Genomic DNA, 19,470 nt, shown 5'->3' with positions numbered 1-19,470 from the left:
CACGACACATTGTGCTGCTGAGAGGAGGGCATGAAAAACATCTGCAAAGAGAGATAACACTTCTACCATATTAAGGAGACACAGAAGTGATAACCTGGATTGCTGTGGGACGTTTACTCTGTAAAGGGACTCACCTACTTACCTCATAGGATTGAGGTAATTTATAGTAAGTAGGCACTCATCTCCACTTTTTTGGATTCTATAAGAATAGGAACGAAATTGATGTCATAAATATTTTTTAAACACCTTACTGATACCTCATATTAGATTGATGGCAATAAATGTGAGCATTTGATCTTTAGCAAATTAAATAAGCATCAATAATTATCATACAGTGTTGGACTACTGGTCTGTATTTGTATCCCCCTTTTCTTACGTATGTTTACGGCATATTGCGATATCGAGAGGGGACCATAAAACAGATCCACAAAGACAGACAACACTTCTACCACACCAAGGAGACATAGAAGCAAGATCCTGGATTGCTGAGAGATACTTATACCTTAAAGGGACGCATCCACTTACCTCATATGATTGAGGTAGCTTGTAGTAAGTAGGCATCTATCTCCATTTCTGGATTGCTTTAGAATAAGTACACCAAGCAAATTTGGGACTGATTTTGTTTTTCTTGTTCATTTTTTCATTCCCCTTTACTGTATATATTTTGGACACAACACTCCCTACTGTTTATACGGACTCACTTTGTTACAAATAACTGTTGTCAAGAAGGGGTGATTTTTGTACAGAAATAATAATTTCTTGATGTACATTACTTAGAACCACATTAGAAAGTATTATGTTTGGATTGTCTCACACTTGATATTAATGTACTAATAGGTGGTTACGAAAACGTTATTATCTCTGTCATAAATATGGATACATACCTGTATATGTCTATATAAACAGTTCGCCCTGGTACCAATCTTTTTACATATATATATAGGTGTCCCTCGTTTTACAACGGTTCAATTTACACCGTTTCAGAATAACAACCTTTTTTTCCAGTCATGTGACTCCTATTGAAAAGCATTGAGAAGCAGTGCATTTATTAAAATTGCCAGTAGGTGGAGCTGTCCGCTTGTGTTGCAGCAAAGCCAAGCAAGCTGAAATTAATCAGTTTAACCAGACCTGAGCTATCGAGCAGATTTCAAAGGAACAAGATTTTCCCGTCTATAAATCAGTCCAGATTGGAATGCATAGAAAGACCTGTTTGCAGAAAAACATAATTTATGCTTACCTGATAAATTTATTTCTCTTGTAGTGTATCCAGTCCACGGATCATCCATTACTTATGGGATATTCTCCTTCCCAACAGGAAGTTGCAAGAGGATCACCCACAGCAGAGCTGCTATATAGCTCCTCCCCTAACTGCCATATCCAGTCATTCGACCGAAACAGAGAAAGGAGAAACCATAGGGTGCAGTAGTGACTGTAGTTTAATTAAATTTTAGACCTGCCTTAAAATGACAGGGCGGGCCGTGGACTGGATACACTACAAGAGAAATAAATTTATCAGGTAAGCATAAATTATGTTTTCTCTTGTTAAGTGTATCCAGTCCACGGATCATCCATTACTTATGGGATACCAATACCAAAGCTAAAGTACACGGATGATGGGAGGGACAAGGCAGGGATTAAGCGGAAGGAACCACTGCCTGAAGAACCTTTCTCCCAAAAACAGCCTCCGAAGAAGCAGAAGTATCAAATTTGTAAAATTTTTAAAAAGTGTGAAGCGAAGACCAAGTCGCGGCCTTGCAAATCTGTTCAACAGAGGCCTCATTTTTAAAGGCCCAGGTGGAAGCCACAGCTCTAGTAGAATGTGCTGTAATTCTTTCAGGGGGCTGCTGTCCAGCAGTCTCATAGGCTAGGCGTATAATACTCCGAAGCCAAAAGGAAAGAGAGGTTGCTGAAGCTTTTTGACCTCTCCTCTGTCCAGAATAAACGACAAACAGGGAAGATGTTTGACGAAAATCTTTAGTAGCTTGTAAGTAAAACTTCAAGGCACGGACTACGTCCAGATTATGTAAAAGACGTTCCTTCTTTGAAGAAGGATTAGGACACAATGATGGAACAACAATCTCTTGATATTCTTGTAAGAAACCACCTTAGGTAAAAATCCAGGTTTGGTACGCAGAACTACCTTATCTGCATGAAAAATCAGATAAGGAGAATCACATTGTAAGGCAGATAGCTCAGAGACTCTCTGAGTCGAGGAAATAGCCATCAAAAACAGAACTTTCCAAGATAAAAGCTTAATATCAATGGAATGAAGGGGTTCAAACGGAACTCCTTGAAGAACTTTAAGAACCAAGTTTAAGCTCCATGGGGGAGCAACAGGTTTAAACACAGGCTTAACTCTAACCAAAGCCTGACAAAATGCCTGGACGTCTGGAACTTCTGCCAGACGCTTGAGCAAAAGAATAGACAGAGCAGAAATCTGTCCCTTTAAGGAACTAGCTGATAATCCTTTGTCCAAACCCTCTTGGAGAAAGGACAATATCCTAGGAATCCTAACCTTACTCCATGAGTAATTCTTGGATTCACACCAGTAAAGATATGTACGCCATATCTTGTGATAGATTTTCCTGGTAACAGGCTTTCGTGCCTGTATTAAGGTATCAATGACCGACTCGGAGAAGCCACGCTTTGATAGAATCAAGCGTTCAATCTCCATGCAGTCAGTCTCAGAGAAATTAGATTTGGATGATTGAAAGGACCTTGCATTAGAAGGTCCTGTCTTAGAGGCAGAGTCCATGGTGGAAAGGATGACATGTCCACTAGGTCTGCATACCAGGTCCTGCGTGGCCACGCAGGCGCTATTAGAATCACCGATGCTCTCTCCTGTTTGATTTTGGCAATCAGTCGAGGGAGCAGAGGAAACGGTGGAAACACATAAGCCAGGTTGAAGAACCAAGGCGCTGCTAGAGCATCTATCAGCGTCGCTTCTGGGTCCCTGGACCTGGATCCGTAACAAGGAAGCTTGGCGTTCTGTGGCGAAACGCCATGAGATCCAACTCTGGTTTGCCCCAACGATGAATCAACTGAGCACACACCTCCGGATGGAGTTCCCACTCCCCCGGGTGAAAAGTCTGATGACTTAGAAAATCCGCCTCCCAGTTCTCCACGCCTGGGATATGGATTGCTGACAGGTGGCAAGAGTGAGTCTCTGCCCAGCTAATTATTTTTGAGACTTCTAACATCACTAGGGAACTCCTGGTTCCCCCTTGATGGTTGATGTAAGCCACAGTCGTGATATTGTCCGACTGAAATCTGATGAACCTCAGTGTTGCTAACTGAGGCCAAGCCAGAAGAGCATTGAATATTGCTCTTAACTCCAGAATATTTATCGGAAGGAGTTTCTCCTCCTGAGTCCACGATCCCTGTGCCTTCAGGAAGTTCCAGACTGCACCCCAACCTAGAAGGCTGGTATCTGTTGTTACAATTGTCCAATCTGGCCTGCGAAAGGTCATACCCTCGGACAGGTGGATCCTAGACAACCACCAGAGAAGAGAATCTCTGATCTCTTGATCCAGATTTAGCAGAGGGGACAAATCTGTGTAATCCCAATTCCACTGACTTAGCATGCATAATTGCAGCGGTCTGAGATGTAGGCGCGCAAATGGCACTATGTCCATTGCCGCTACCATTAAGCCGATCACCTCCATACACTGAGCCACCGAAGGGCGCGGAATGGAATGAAGAATACGGCAAGCATTTAGAAGCTTTGATAACCTGGACTCCGTCAGGTAAATTTTCATCTCTACAGAATCTATAAGAGTCCCTAAGAAGGAGACTCTTGTGAGTGGGGATAGAGAACGCTTTTCCTCGTTCACTTTCCACCCGTGCGATCTCAGAAATGCCAGAACTATCTCTGTATGAGACTTGGCAATTTGAAAGCTTGACGCCTGTATCAGGATTTCGTCTAGATACGGAGCCACCGCTATGCCTCGCCGTCTTAGAACCGCCAGAAGTGAGCCCAGAACCTTCATAAAGATTCTCAGGGCTGTAGCCAACCCGAAGGGAAGAGCTACAAATTGGTAATGCCTGTCTAGAAAGGCAAACCTTAGGAATCGATGATGATCTTTGTGAATCGGTATGTGAAGGTAGGCATCCTTTAAGTCCACTGTGGTCATGTACTGACCCTCTTGGATCATGGGTAGGATGGTCCGAATAGTTTCCATTTTGAAATATGGAACTCTGAGGAATTTGTTTAAGATCTTTAGATCCAAAATTGGCCTGCGGTCTGAGATGTAGGCTTGGGAACCACAAACAGATTTGAATAAAAACCCTGTCCTTGTTCCGTCCGCGGAACTGGATGGATCACTCCCATTACTAGGAGGTCTTGCACACAGCGTAGGAATGCCTCTTTCTTTATCTGATTTGCAGATAACCTTGAAAGATGAAATCTCCCTTGTGGAGGGGAAGCTTTGAAGTCCAGAAGATATCCCTGAGATATGATCTCCAACGCCCAGGGATCCTGAACATCTCTTGCCCACGCCTGGGCGAAGAGAAAAAGTCTGCCCCCTACTAGATCCGTCGCCGGATAGGGGGCCGCTCCTTCATGCTGTCTTAGAGGCAGCAGCAGGCTTTCTGGCCCGCTTGCCTTTGTTCCAGGACTGGTTAGGTTTCCAGGCCTGCTTAGATTGAGCAAAAGTTCCCTCTTGTCTTGAAGCGGAGGAAGTTGATGCTGCACCTGCCTTGGAATTTCGAAAGGCACGAAAATTAGACTGTTTGGCCTTTGATTTGGCCAAGTCCTGAGGAAGGGTATGACCCTTACCTCCAGTAATGTCAGCAATAATTTCTTTCAAACCAGGCCCGAATAAGGTTTGCCCCTTGAAAGGAATGTTGAGTAATTTAGACTTTGAAGTCACATCAGCTGACCAGGATTTGAGCCATAGTGCCCTACGCGCCTGGATGGCGAATCCGGAATTCTTAGCCGTTAGTTTAGTCAAATGAACAATGGCATCAGAAACAAATGAGTTAGCTAGCTTAAGAGTTCTAAGCTTGTCAACAATTTCAGTCAATGGAGCTGTATGGATGGCCTCTTCCAGGGCCTCAAACCAGAATGCCGCAGCAGCAGTGACAGGCGCAATGAATGCAAGGGACTGTAACATAAAACCTTGTTGAATAAACATTTTCTTAAGGTAACCCTCTAATTTTTTTATCCATTGGATCTGAAAAAGCACAACTGTCCTCAACCGGGATAGTGGTACGCTTTGCTAAAGTAGAAACTGCTCCCTCCACCTTAGGGACAGTCTGCCATAAGTCCTGTGTAGTGGCATCTATTGGAAACATTTTTCTAAATATAGGAGGTGGGGAAAAGGGCACACCGGGCCTATCCCACTCCTTACTAATAATTTCTGTAAGCCTTTTAAGGATTTGGAAAAACATCAGTACTCACCGGCACTGCATGGTATTTATCCAGCCTACACAATTTCTCTGGCACTGCAATTGTGACACAGTCATTAAGAGCAGCTAATACCTCCCCAAGCAATACACGGAGGTTCTCAAGCTTAAATTAAAATTAGAAATCTCTGAATCAGGTCTCCCCGAATCAGAGACGTCACCCGCAGACTGAAGCTCTCCGTCCTCAGGTTCTGCATATTGTGACGCAGTATCAGACATGGCTCTTACAGCATCTAGGCACTCTGTATCTCATCTAACCCCAGAGCTATCGCGCTTGCCTCTCAATTCAGGCAATCTGGATAATACCTCTGACAGGGTATTATTCATGATTGCAGCCATGTCTTGCAAAGTAATCGCTATGGGCGTCCCTGATTTACTTGGCGCCATATTAGCGTGCTTCCCTTGAGCGGGAGGCGAAGGGTCGGACACGTGGGGAGAGTTAGTCGGCATAACTTCCCCCTCGACAGACCCCTCTGGTGACAATTATTTTATAGATAAAGACTGATCTTTACTGTTTAAGGTGAAATCAATACATTTAGTACACATTCTCCTATGGGGCTCCACCATGGCTTTTAAACATAATGAACAAGTATCCTCTGTTTCAGACATGTTTGTACAGACTAGCAATGAGACTAGCAAGCTTGGAAAACACTTTAAAGCAAGTTAACAAGCAATATAAAAAACGTTACTGTGCCTTTAAGAGAAACAAATTTTGACAAAATTTGAAATAACAGTGAAAAAAGGCAGTTACACTAACAAAATTTTTACAGTGTATGTAACAAGTCAGCAGAGCATTGCACCCACTTGCAAATGGATGATTAACCCCTTAATAACAAAAACAGAATAATAAATGACAAAAACGTTTTTTAAACACAGTCACAACAACTGCCACAGCCTACTGTGATTGTTACCCTCCTCAAACACCACTTTGAAGCCTTTTGAGCCCTTCAGAGATGTCCTGTATCATGCAGAGGGAAGCTGAATGTCTCTGTCAGTATTTTTATTTGCACAGAAAAGCACTAAAATAGGCCCTTCCCACTCATATTGCAACAGTGGAAAGCTTTAGGAAACTGTCTCTAGGCAGAAATCAAACCAGCCATGCGGAAAAAAACTAGGCCCCAATAAGTTTTGTCACCAAACATATATAAAAACGATTAACATGCCAGCAAACGTTTTATATTACATTTTTATAAGAGTATGCATCTCTATTAATAAGCCTGATACCAGTAGCTATCACTGCATTTAAGGCTTTACTTACATTAATCCGGTATAAGCAGCATTTTCTAGCAAATTCCATCCCTAGAAAAATATTAACTGCACATACCTTATTGCAGGAAAACCTGCATGCCATTCCCTCTCTGAAGTTACCTCACTCCTCAGAATATGTGAGAACAGCCATGGATCTTAGTTACTTCTGCTAAGATCATAGAAAATGCAGGCAGATTCTTCTTCTAAATACTGCCTGAGATAAACAGCACACTCCGGTACCATTTAAAAATAGCAAACTTTTGATTGAAGAAATAAACTAAGTATAAAACACCACTCTCCTCTTACGACCTCCATCTTTGTTGAGGGTTGCAAGAGAATGACTGGATATGGCAGTTAGGGGAGGAGCTATATAGCAGCTCTGCTGTGGGTGATCCTCTTGCAACTTCCTGTTGGGAAGGAGAATATCCCATAAGTAATGGATGATCCGTGTACTGGATACACTTAACAAGAGAAAATGCAAGTGAAGTCTGTGTTGTGTGATTATTATTTTTAGGTTTATAATGCTGTTTAGCAAATATGTTTGTTCATTTAACTTAGTTTAATGATATATTCTGTGTTGTGTGATTTTATTAGGTTTATAATGCTGTTTAGCATTTAAAGTCTTCATTTCAAAGCTTTAAAAAACATAATTTATGCTTACCTGATAAATTTATTTCTCTTGTAGTGTGTTCAGTCCACGGGTCATCCATTACTTATGGGATACCCATACCAAAGCTAAGTACACGGATGAAGGGAGGGACAAGGCAGGAACATTAAACAGAAGGAACCACTGCCTGTAGAACCTTTCTCCCAAAACCAGCCTCCGAAGAAGCGAAAGTGTCAAATTTGTAAAATTTGGAAAAAGTATGAAGTGAAGACCAAGTTGCAGCCTTGCAAATCTGTTCAACAGAGGCCTCATTCTTAAAGGCCCAGGTGGAAGCCACAGCTCTAGTGGAATGAGCTGTAATTATTTCAGGAGGCTGCTGTCCAGCAGTCTCATAGGCTAAACGTATTATGCTACGAAGCCAAAAAGAGAGAGAGGTAGCCGAAGCCTTTTGACCTCTCCTCTGTCCAGAGTAAACGACAAACAGAGAAGAAGTTTGTCTAAAATCTTTAGTTGCCTGTAAGTAGAACTTCAGAGCACGGACCACGTCTAGATTATGCAAAAGACGTTCCTTCTTTGAAGAAGGATTAGGACATAATGACGGAACAACAATCTCTTGATTGATATTCCTGTTAGAAACAACCTTAGGTAAAAACCCAGGTTTAGTACGCAGTACTACCTTGTCTGAATGAAAGATCAGATAAGGAGAATCACAATGTAAGGCAGATAACTCAGACACTCTTCGAGCAGAGGAAATAGCCATCAAAAACAAAACTATCCAAGATAAAAGCTTAATATCAATGGAATGAAGGGGTTCAAACGGAACACCCTGAAGAACTTTAAGAACCAAGTTTAAGCTCCACGGAGGAGCAACAGCTTTAAACACAGGCTTAATTCTAGCCAAAGCCTGACAAAAGGCCTGGACGTCTGGATTCTCTGCCAGACGTTTGTGTAAAAGAATAGACAGAGCTGAAATCTGTCCCTTTAGCGAACAAGCGGACAAACCTTTTTCTAAACCCTCTTGTAGAAAAGCCAATATCCTAGGAATCCTAACCTTACTCCATGAGTAACTCTTGAATTCGCACCAATATAAATATTTACGCCATATCTTATGGTAAATTTTTCTGGTCACAGGTTTCCGAGCCTGTATTACTGTATCAATAACCGAATCCGAAAACCCCCGCTTAGATAGAATCAAGCGTTCAATTTCCAGGCAGTCAGCCTCAGAGAAATTAGGTTTGGATGGTTGAAAGGACCCTGAATTAGAAGGTCCTGCCTCAGAGGAAGAGACCACGGTGGACAGGACGACATGTCCACTAGGTCTGCATACCAGGCGCTATCAGAATTACCGATGCCCTCTCCTGTTTGATCCTGGCAATCAGTCGAGGTAGCAACGGAAATGGAGGAAACACATAAGCTATGTTGAAAACCCAAGGGGCTGCTATTGCATCTACCAGCACCGCTCCCGGGTCACTGGACCTGGATCCGTAACAAGGAAGCTTCGCGTTCTGGCGAGATGCCATGAGATCCAGATCCGGTTTGCCCCAACGACGAATCAGTTGAGCAAAGACCTCCGGGTGAAGTTCCCACTCTCCCGGATGAAAAGTCTGGCGACTTAGGAAATCCGCCTCCCAGTTCTCTACGCCTGGGATGTAAATCGCTGACAGGTGGCAAGAGCGAGACTCTGCCCAGCGAATTATCTTCGAGACTTCCAACATCGCTAAGGAACTCCTGGTTCCCCCTTGATGATTGATGTAAGCCACAGTCGTGATATTGTCCGACTGAAATCTGATGAACCTCAGTCTTGCTAACTGAGGCCAAGTTAGAAGAGCATTGAATATTGCTCTTAATTCCAGAATGTTTATTGGAAGGAGTTTCTCCTCCTGAGTCCACGAACCCTGAGCCTTCAGGGAATTCCAGACTGCTCCCCAGCCTAGAAGGCTGGCATCCGTTGTTACAATCGTCCAATCTGGTCTGCGAAAGGTCATTCCTTTGGACAGATGAACCGGTGACAACCACCAGAGAAGAAAATCTCTGGTCTCCTGGTCCAGATTTAGCAAAGGGGACAGATCTGAGTAATCCCCGTTCCATTGACTGAGCATGCATAGTTGCAGCGGTCTGAGATGCAGGCGCGCAAATGGCACTATGTCCATTGCCGCGACCATTAAGCCGATTACCTCCATGCACTGAGCTACTGATGGGCTTGGAATGGAATGAAGGACACGGCAAGCATTGAGAATCTTTGATAACCTGGACTCCGTCAGGTAAATCTTCATCTCTACAGAATCTATAAGAGTCCCTAGAAAAGGAACCCTTGTGAGTGGTAACAGAGAACTCTTTTCCACGTTCACTTTCCACCCATGCAACCTCAGAAATGCAAGAACTATCTCTGTATGAGACTTTGCATTCTGAAAACTTGACGCTTGTATCAGAATGTCGTCTAGGTACGGAGCCACCGCTATGCCTCGTGGTCTTAGTACCGCCAGAAGTGAGCCCAGAACCTTCGTAAAAATTCTCGGGGCTGTGGCTAACCCGAAGGGAAGAGCCACAAACTGGTAATGCCTGTCTAGAAAGGCAAACCTTAGGTACCGATAATGATCTTTGTGAATCGGTATGTGAAGGTAAGCATCCTTTAAGTCCACTGTGGTCATATATTAACCCTCTTGGATCATGGGTAGGATGGTTCGAATGGTTTCCATCTTGAACGATGGTACCCTTAGGAATTTGTTTAAGATCTTTAAGTCCAAGATTGGTCTGAAGGTTCCCTCTTTTTTGGGAACCACAAATAGATTTGAGTAAAATCCTTGTCTCTGTTCCGATCGCGGAACTGAGTGGATCACTCCCATGATTAAGAGGTCTTGTACACATTGTAGAAATGCCTCTCTCTTTACTAGGTTTGTTGATAACCTCGAAAGATGGAACCTTCCTTGTGGAGGAGAGGTTTTGAAATCCAGAAGGTATCCCTGAGATATAATCTTCAACGTCCAGGGATCCTGCACATCTCTTGCCTAAGCCTGGGCGAAGAGAGAAAGTCTGCCCCCCACTAAATCCGTCTCCGGATAGGGGGCCCTGTCTTCATGCTGTCTTAGGGGCGGAAGTAGGCTTTCTGGCCTGCTTGCCCTTGTTCCATGACTGGTTGCCTTTCCAACCCTGTCTGTAACGAGCAGTAGTTCCTTCCTGTTTTGGAGCTGAGGAAGTTGATGCTGCTCCTGCCTTGAAGTTACGAAAGGCACGAAAATTAGACTGTTTGGCCTTTGGTTTGGCCCTGTCCTGAGTAAGGGCGTGGCCCTTACCTCCCGTAATGTCAGCAATAATTTCCTTCAAGCCGGGCCCGAATAAGGTCTGCCCTTTGAAAGGAATGTTAAGTAGCTTAGACTTGGAAGTTACATCCGCTGACCAGGATTTAAGCCAGAGCGCTCTGCGCGCCTGTATGGCGAATCCGGAATTTTTAGCCGTAAGTTTGGTTAGATGTACTACGGCATCTGAAACAAACGCATTAGCTTGCTTAAGGGTTCTAACTTTGCTCAAAGCCTCATCCAATGGCTCTGTGCGAATCGCCTCTTCCAGAGACTCAAACCAGAATGCCGCTGCAGCCGTGACAGGCGCAATGCATGCAAGAGGCTGCAAAATAAAACCCTGTTGAACAAACATTTTCTTAAGATAGCCCTCTAATTTTTTATCCATTGGATCTGAGAAAGCACAGCTATCCTCCACCGGGATAGTGGTACGCTTGGCTAAAGTAGAAACTGCTCCCTCCACCTTAGGGACCGTCTGCCATAAGTCTCGTGTGGTGGCGTCTATAGGAAACATTTTTCTGAATATCGGGGGAGGGGAAAAGGGCACACCGGGTCTATCCCACTCCTTACTAATAATTTCTGTAAGTCTTTTTGGTATAGGAAAGACGTCAGTACACACCGGTACCGCATAGTATCTATCCAACCTACACAATTTCTCTGGGATTGCCACAGTGTCGCAATCATTCAGAGCCGCTAATACCTCCCCTAGTAACACACGGAGGTTCTCAAGCTTAAATTTAAAATTTGAAATTTCTGAATCCGGTCTCCCCGGATCAGAACCGTCACCGACAGAATGAAGCTCACCGTCCTCATGTTCTGCAAATTGTGACGCAGTATCAGACATGGCTCTCGTGTCATCAGCGCGCTCTGTCCTTAACCCAGAGCTATCGCGCTTGCCCCTTAATTCGGGCATATTATATAATACTTCTTTCATAACATTAGCCATATCATGTAAAGTGATTTGTAAGGGCCTAGATGTACTTGGCGTCTCAATCCTACGCATCTCCCGAGCGGGAGACGCAGGTACTGACACGTGAGGAGAGTTAGGCGGCATAACTTCCCCCTCGTTGTCTGGTGATAGTTTCTCTATCGGTACAGATTGACTTTTATTCAAAGCAATATCAATACAATTGGTACACATCGTTCTATTGGGCTCCACATTGGCTTTTGAACATGATGAACAAACAGTTTCCTCTGAATCAGACATGTTTAAACAGACTTAGCAATGAAACTAGCAAGCTTGGAAATCACTTTCAATAAGTTTACAAGCAATATAAAAAACGCTGCAGCGCTTCAAAAATACAGCAAAAGGATGATTAACCCCTCAATACCCAAAAAGGATAAAACGGATATCAATTAAGATTTAACGCTTTTAATCACAGTCAAGCACACTGTCACAGATCTGCTGTGACTGATTACCTCCCTCTAAAATGAATTTTGCAGACCCCTGAGCTCTCTAGAGACGTCCTGGATCAAGGAGGAAGAAGCAGGAAGACTGTGCTAGAATTATAACTGCGCAACAAGGCGCTAAAACAAGGTCCCTCCCACTCCTATCACAACAGTGGGAGCCCTGATATAACGGTTTCCATGCAGAAAATATATGTCAGCCATGTGGAAAAAAATCATGCCCAAAGAGATTTATCACCAAAGTACCTCACAAAAACGAATAACATGCCAGTAAACGTTTTGTTAAAAAATAACATTTTCCAATGTCATGCAAAGTTATCACTAAGCCTGCTACCAGTCGCTACCACTGCAGATAAGGCTTAAGTATTATTTCAGTTTTAACAGTATTTTCTCAGTCAAATTCTAGTCCCTAGAAAATAACTTGACTGCGCATACATTTATCAGCCTGATACCAGTTGCCACTACTGCATTTAAGGCTGTACTTACATCATACGGTCACAGCAGTATTTTCTTAGTCAATTCCATTCCCAGAAAATAATGTACTGCACATACCTCATTTGCGGAGGACCCCGCATGCTATTCCCAGTTTCTGAAGTTACCCCACTCCTCAGAATGTCGAGAACAGCCAGTGGATCTTAGTTACGCCTGCTAAGATCATAGAAAAAAAACACAGGCAGTTTCTTCTTCCAAATACTGCCTGAGATAGAAAAACAGCACACTCCAGTGCCATTTAAAATAACAAACTTTTGATTGAAGAATAATTAAGTAAAAACTCCAGCTCCTCTCGCGACCTCCTTCTTTGTTGAGGGTTGCAAGAGAATGACTGGGTATGACATGTGAGGGGAGGAGCTATATAGCAGCTCTGCTTGGGTGATCCTCTTGCAACTTCCTGTTGGGAAGGAGAATATATCCCATAAGTAATGGATGACCCGTGGACTGAACACACTTAACAAGAGAAATAATGTATTAGGTGTTACTTATGACAATTTTGAGAGGCGCCTGGAACGTATCTCCCTCACTTCCCATTGACTTAAATTATAAACTGGGTTTCAAATTACAACGGTTTCGATTTACAACCATTCCTTCTGGAACCGAACCCCGGCGTAAACTGAGGGCTACCTGTAGTATATGTATGTGTATATATATATATATATTTATATACAGATAAAGTATAGTATAATGCTGAACTGACTATAGACTGGTCCCTGCGACTAACTCCTATTGGGTGTTCTTGTGCCGCTACCTATACTCATGGCAACATCCCTCTGTCCAGACTTTAGGGGAAACTGGGCCTCGAATTGGTCTGAAAACCCTTCTTATTAACACCTGGAGCACCATCCTTCTTCACCTTCTTCCTGCGAAGGAAAAGACAAGACTAGCTTCCAGTAAAGTTTTAAGGGCACTTTAAAATTTGGGACCTTTGCTCCTCCTAGTGGCCAGGAGTAATTACCACCATTATGAAATAAATATGAATTAGAATCGTAAAAAGTTCAGCTTGTACTTTTTAAAGGGTTAGGTTTTTTTCAATGACAATACCTGTAGGAGACAGATTCTCTCTTTTATTCTTCATTTCTTTTAGTCTTTTTTCCATTGCATTGCTGCGATCGGAAACCACAGCCTTTGGACTGTACATTAATGTTCCATCCTCATCAAATAATAAAACTGGAACATCTGGCAAAAGATTAAAAACTGATTAAAATATTATAACAAGTAGATGGCATGTAAGGCTTCAAAGAGGCATACCAATGGTTGTATATCAAAGTGACCTTTAAGATTTACTATTGTGAAACAACAAACAAGCCATGCTTAGCATACCCATCAAATCACCTGTATGTTGCAAATGTCTGTAAGCTCCATGTACAATCAGTACTATGTGCTTTGCTATTTCACTTACAAGGTTAAAGGGATAGAAAGGTCAAAATTTAAATGTGCACTGGAGCATTTCAATTTGAAATGAGCATTTTTGCAATATACTTCCATTAGCAAAAATGCTTCTAGTAAAAGTTATTACTGTTTTTCAGCAGCATACGCACATATCCTGTGAGGGCCGTGCACCAGTATTAAAACAATATGCATGCTCAAGGAGCTGGTGGTGTGTATTGCTTCTGAAGATGTAATTCATGTCATACAAGCTTCTGTTGAGGTTTGGTGTTTAAATACTTGTGCATGGGCCCTCACGGGCTATGTGCGTATTCTGCAGAAAAACAGTAATAACTTACTAGAAACATTTCTCCAACATAGGTGTGTCCGGTCCACGGCGTCATCCTTACTTGTGGGATATTCTCTTCCCCAACAGGAAATGGCAAAGAGCCCAGCAAAGCTGGTCACATGATCCCTCCTAGGCTCCGCCTACCCCAGTCATTCTCTTTGCCGTTGTACAGGCAACATCTCCACGGAGATGGCTTAGAGTTTTTTAGTGTTTAACTGTAGTTTTTATTATTCAATCAAGAGTTTGTTATTTTAAAATAGTGCTGGTATGTACTATTTACTCTGAAACAGAAAAGAGATGAAGATTTCTGTTTGTAAGAGGAAAATGATTTTAGCAACCGTTACTAAAATCCATGGCTGTTCCACACAGGACTGTTGAGAGGAATTAACTTCAGTTGGGGGAACAGTGAGCAGTCTTTTGCTGCTTGAGGTATGACACATTCTAACAAGACGATGTAATGCTGGAAGCTGTCATTTTCCCTATGGGATCCGGTAAGCCATTTTTATTCAGACAGTAAATAAGGGCTTCACAAGGGCTTATTAAGACTGTAGACATTTTCTGGGCTAAATCGATTCATATATTACACATATTTAGCCTTGAGGAATCATTTAATCTGGGTATTTTGGTAAAATAATATCGGCAGGCACTGTTTTAGACACCTTATTCTTTAGGGGCTTTCCCTAATCATAGACAGAGCCTCATTTTCGCGCCGGTATTGCGCACTTGTTTTTGAGAGGCATGACATGCAGTCGCATGTGTGAGGAGCTCTGATACATAGAAAAGACTTTCTGAAGGCGTCATTTGGTATCGTATTCCCCTTTGGGCTTGGTTGGGTCTCAGCAAAGCAGATACCAGGGACTGTAAAGGGGTTAAAGTTAAAAACGGCTCCGGTTCCGTTGTTTTAAGGGTTAAAGCTTCCAAATTTGGTGTGCAATACTTTTAAGGCTTTAAGACACTGTGGTGAAATTTTGGTGAATTTTGAACAATTCCTTCATACTTTTTCGCAATTGCAGTAATAAAGTGTGTTCAGTTTAAAATTTAAAGTGACAGTAACGGTTTTATTTTAAAACGTTTTTTGTACTTTGTTATCAAGTTTATGCCTGTTTAACATGTCTGAACTACCAGATAGACTGTGTTCTGAATGTGGGGAAGCCAGGGTTCCTTCTCATTTAAATAAATGTGATTTATGTGACACTGAAAATGATGCCCAAGATGATTCCTCAAGTGAGGGGAGTAAGCATGGTACTGCATCATTCCCTCCTTCGTCTACACGAGTCTTGCCCACTCAGGAGGCCCCTAGTACATCTAGCGCGCCAATACTCCTTACTATGCAACAATTAACGGCTGTAATGGATAATTCTATCAAAAACATTTTAGCCAAAATGCCCACTTATCAGCGTAAGCGCGACTGCTCTGTTTTAGATACTGAAGAGCATGAGGACGCTGATGATAATGGTTCTGAAATGCCCCTACACCAGTCTGAGGGGGCCAGGGAGGTTTTGTCTGAGGGAGAAATTTCAGATTCAGGGAAAATTTCTCAACAAGCTGAACCCGATGTGATTACATTTAAATTTAAGTTGGAACATCTCCGCGCTCTGCTTAAGGAGGTATTATCCACTCTGGATGATTGTGAGAATTTGATCATCCCAGAGAAACTATGTAAAATGGACAAGTTCCTAGAGGTCCCGGGGCTCCCAGAAGCTTTTCCTATACCCAAGCGGGTGGCGGACATTGTAAATAAAGAATGGGAAAGGCCCGGTATACCTTTCGTCCCTCCCCCCATATTTAAAAAATTGTTTCCTATGGTCGACCCCAGAAAGGACTTATGGCAGACAGTCCCCAAGGTCGAGGGAGCGGTTTCTACTTTAAACAAACGCACCACTATACCCATAGAAGATAGTTGTGCTTTCAAAGATCCTATGGATAAAAAATTAGAAGGTTTGCTTAAAAAGATGTTTGTTCAGCAGGGTTACCTTCTACAACGAATTTCATGCATTGTCCCTGTCACTACAGCCGCGTGTTTCTGGTTCGATGAGCTAGTAAAGGCGATCGATAGTGATTCTCCTCCTTATGAGGAGATTATGGACAGAATCCGTGCTCTCAAATTGGCTAATTCTTTCACCCTAGACGCCACTTTGCAATTGGCTAGGTTAGCGGCAAAGAATTCTGGGTTTGCTATTGTGGCGCGCAGAGCGCTTTGGTTGAAATCTTGGTCAGCTGATGCGTCTTCCAAGAACAAACTCCTTAACATTCCTTTCAAGGGGAAAACGCTGTTTGGCCCTGACTTGAAAGAGATTATCTCTGATATCACTGGGGGTAAGGGCCACGCCCTTCCTCAGGATAGGTCTTTCAAGGCCAAAAATAAACCTAATTTTCGTCCCTTTCGTAGAAACGGACCAGCCCCAAGTGCTACGTCCTCTAAGCAAGAGGGTAATACTTCTCAAGCCAAGCCAGCCTGGAGACCAATGCAAGGCTGGAACAAGGGAAAGCAGGCCAAGAAACCTGCCACTGCTACCAAGACAGCATGAAATGTTGGCCCCCGATCCGGGACCGGATCTGGTGGGGGGCAGACTCTCTCTCTTCGCTCAGGCTTGGGCAAGAGATGTTCTGGATCCTTGGGCACTAGAAATAGTCTCCCAAGGTTATCTTCTGGAATTCAAGGGGCTTCCCCCAAGGGGGAGGTTCCACAGGTCTCAATTGTCCTCAGACCACATAAAGAGACAGGCATTCTTACATTGTGTAGAAGACCTGTTAAAAATGGGAGTGATTCATCCTGTTCCATTAGGAGAACGAGGGATGGGGTTCTACTCCAATCTGTTCATAGTTCCCAAAAAAGAGGGAACGTTCAGACCAATCTTAGATCTCAAGATCTTAAACAAGTTTCTCAAGGTTCCATCGTTCAAAATGGAAACCATTCGAACAATTCTTCCTTCCATCCAGGAAGGTCAATTCATGACCACGGTGGATTTAAAGGATGCGTATCTACATATTCCTATCCACAAGGAACATCATCGGTTCCTAAGGTTCGCATTCCTGGACAAGCATTACCAGTTCGTGGCGCTTCCTTTCGGATTAGCCACTGCTCCAAGGATTTTCACAAAGGTACTAGGGTCCCTTCTAGCTAAGACCAAGGGGCATTGCAGTAGTACCTTACTTGGACGACATTCTGATTCAAGCGTCGTCACTTCCTCAAGCCAAGGCTCACACGGACATAGTCCTGGCCTTTCTCAGATCTCACGGATGGAAAGTGAACGTGGAAAAGAGTTCTCTATCTCCGTCGACAAGGGTTCCCTTCTTGGGAACAATAATAGACTCCTTAGAAATGAGGATTTTTCTATTCCGTTCCTCTTCCTTCCATAGCACAGTGCATGGAAGTAATAGGTTTGATGGTAGCGGCAATGGACATAGTTCCTTTTGCGCGCATTCATCTAAGACCATTACAACTGTGCATGCTCAGTCAGTGGAATGGGGACTATACAGACTTGTCTCCGAAGATACAAGTAAATCAGAGGACCAGAGACTCACTCCGTTGGTGGCTGTCCCTGGACAACCTGTCACAAGGGATGACCTTCCGCAGACCAGAGTGGGTCATTGTCACGACCGACGCCAGTCTGATGGGCTGGGGCGCGGTCTGGGGATCCCTGAAAGCTCAGGGTCTTTGGTCTCGGGAAGAATCTCTTCTACCGATAAATATTCTGCTAGCAAAGGCCAAGTTCATACGGTTTCAATCAGACAACATGACGACTGTTGCGTACATCAACCATCAGGGGGGAACAAGGAGTTCCCTGGCGATGGAAGAAGTGACCAAAATCATTCAATGGGCGGAGACTCACTCCTGCCACCTGTCTGCAATCCACATCCCAGGAGTGGAAAATTGGGAAGCGGATTTTCTGAGTCGTCAGACATTACATCCGGGGGAGTGGGAACTCCATCCGGAAATCTTTGCCCAAATTACTCAACTGTGGGGCATTCCAGACATGGATCTGATGGCCTCTCGTCAGAACTTCAAGGTTCCTTGCTACGGGTCCAGATCCAGGGATCCCAAGGCGACTCTAGTAGATGCACTAGTAGCACCTTGGACCTTCAAACTAGCTTATGTATTCCCGCCGTTTCCTCTCATCCCCAGGCTGGTAGCCAGGATCCATTAGGAGAGGGCGTCGGTGATCTTGATGGCTCCTGCGTGGCCACGCAGGACTTGGTATGCAGATCTGGTGAATATGTCATCGGCTCCACCATGGAAGCTACCTTTGAGACGAGACCTTCTTGTTCAAGGTCCGTTCGAACATCCGAATCTGGTCTCACTCCAGCTGACTGCTTGGAGATTGAACGCTTGATCTTATCAAAACGAGGGTTCTCAGATTCTGTTATTGATACTCTTGTTCAGGCCAGAAAGCCTGTAACTAGAAAAATTTACCACAAAATATGGAAAAACTATATCTGTTGGTGTGAATCTAAAGGATTCCCTTGGGACAAGGTAAAGATTCCTAAGATTCTATCCTTTCTTCAAGAAGGATTGGAGAAAGGATTATCTGCAAGTTCCTTGAAGGGACAGATTTCTGCCTTGTCTGTGTTACTCCACAAGAAGCTGGCAGCTGTGCCAGATGTTCAAGCCTTTGTTCAGGCTCTGGTTAGAATTAAGCCTGTTTACAAACCTTTGACTCCCCCTTGGAGTCTCAACTTAGTTCTTTCAGTTCTTCAGGGGGTTCCGTTTGAACCCTTACATTCCGTTGATATTAAGTTATTATCTTGGAAAGTTTTGTTTTTGGTTGCAATTTCTTCTGCCAGAAGAGTTTCAGAATTATCTGCTCTGCAGTGTTCTCCTCCTTATCTGGTGTTCCATGCAGATAAGGTGGTTTTACGTACTAAACCTGGTTTTCTTCCAAAAGTTGTTTCTAACAAAAACATTAACCAGGAGATAGTCGTGCCTTCTTTGTGTCCGAAACCAGTTTCGAAGAAGGAACGTTTGTTGCACAATTTGGATGTTGTTCGCGCTCTAAAATTCTATTTAGATGCTACAAAGGATTTTAGACAAACATCTTCCTTGTTTGTTGTTTATTCTGGTAAAAGGAGAGGTCAAAAAGCAACTTCTACCTCTCTCTCTTTTTGGATTAAAAGCATCATCAGATTGGCTTACGAGACTGCCGGACGGCAGCCTCCTGAAAGAATCACAGCTCATTCCACTAGGGCTGTGGCTTCCACATGGGCCTTCAAGAACGAGGCTTCTGTTGATCAGATATGTAGGGCAGCGACTTGGTCTTCACTGCACACTTTTACCAAATTTTACAAGTTTGATACTTTTG

The 19,470-nt window shown here is 43.4% G+C and overlaps 1 protein-coding gene across 1 annotated transcript in view; it reads right to left on the bottom strand.

Annotated features, from left to right (window-relative positions):
- MCPH1 (microcephalin 1) overlaps nucleotides 1–19,470 on the bottom strand; it is a 1,050,284-nt gene that overhangs the window by 942,680 nt on the left and 88,134 nt on the right. Inside the window, exon 6 of the mRNA XM_053710372.1 lies at nucleotides 13,498–13,632. Within this exon, the coding sequence (XP_053566347.1) occupies nucleotides 13,498–13,632 (135 nt within the window). The remainder of the gene's footprint in view (nucleotides 1–13,497; nucleotides 13,633–19,470) is intronic.

This window comes from Bombina bombina, chromosome 4, assembly GCF_027579735.1.
Source record: "Bombina bombina isolate aBomBom1 chromosome 4, aBomBom1.pri, whole genome shotgun sequence".
Taxonomy (NCBI): Eukaryota; Metazoa; Chordata; class Amphibia; order Anura; family Bombinatoridae; genus Bombina; species Bombina bombina.
This window is presented reverse-complemented; position numbering and strand designations above follow the sequence as displayed.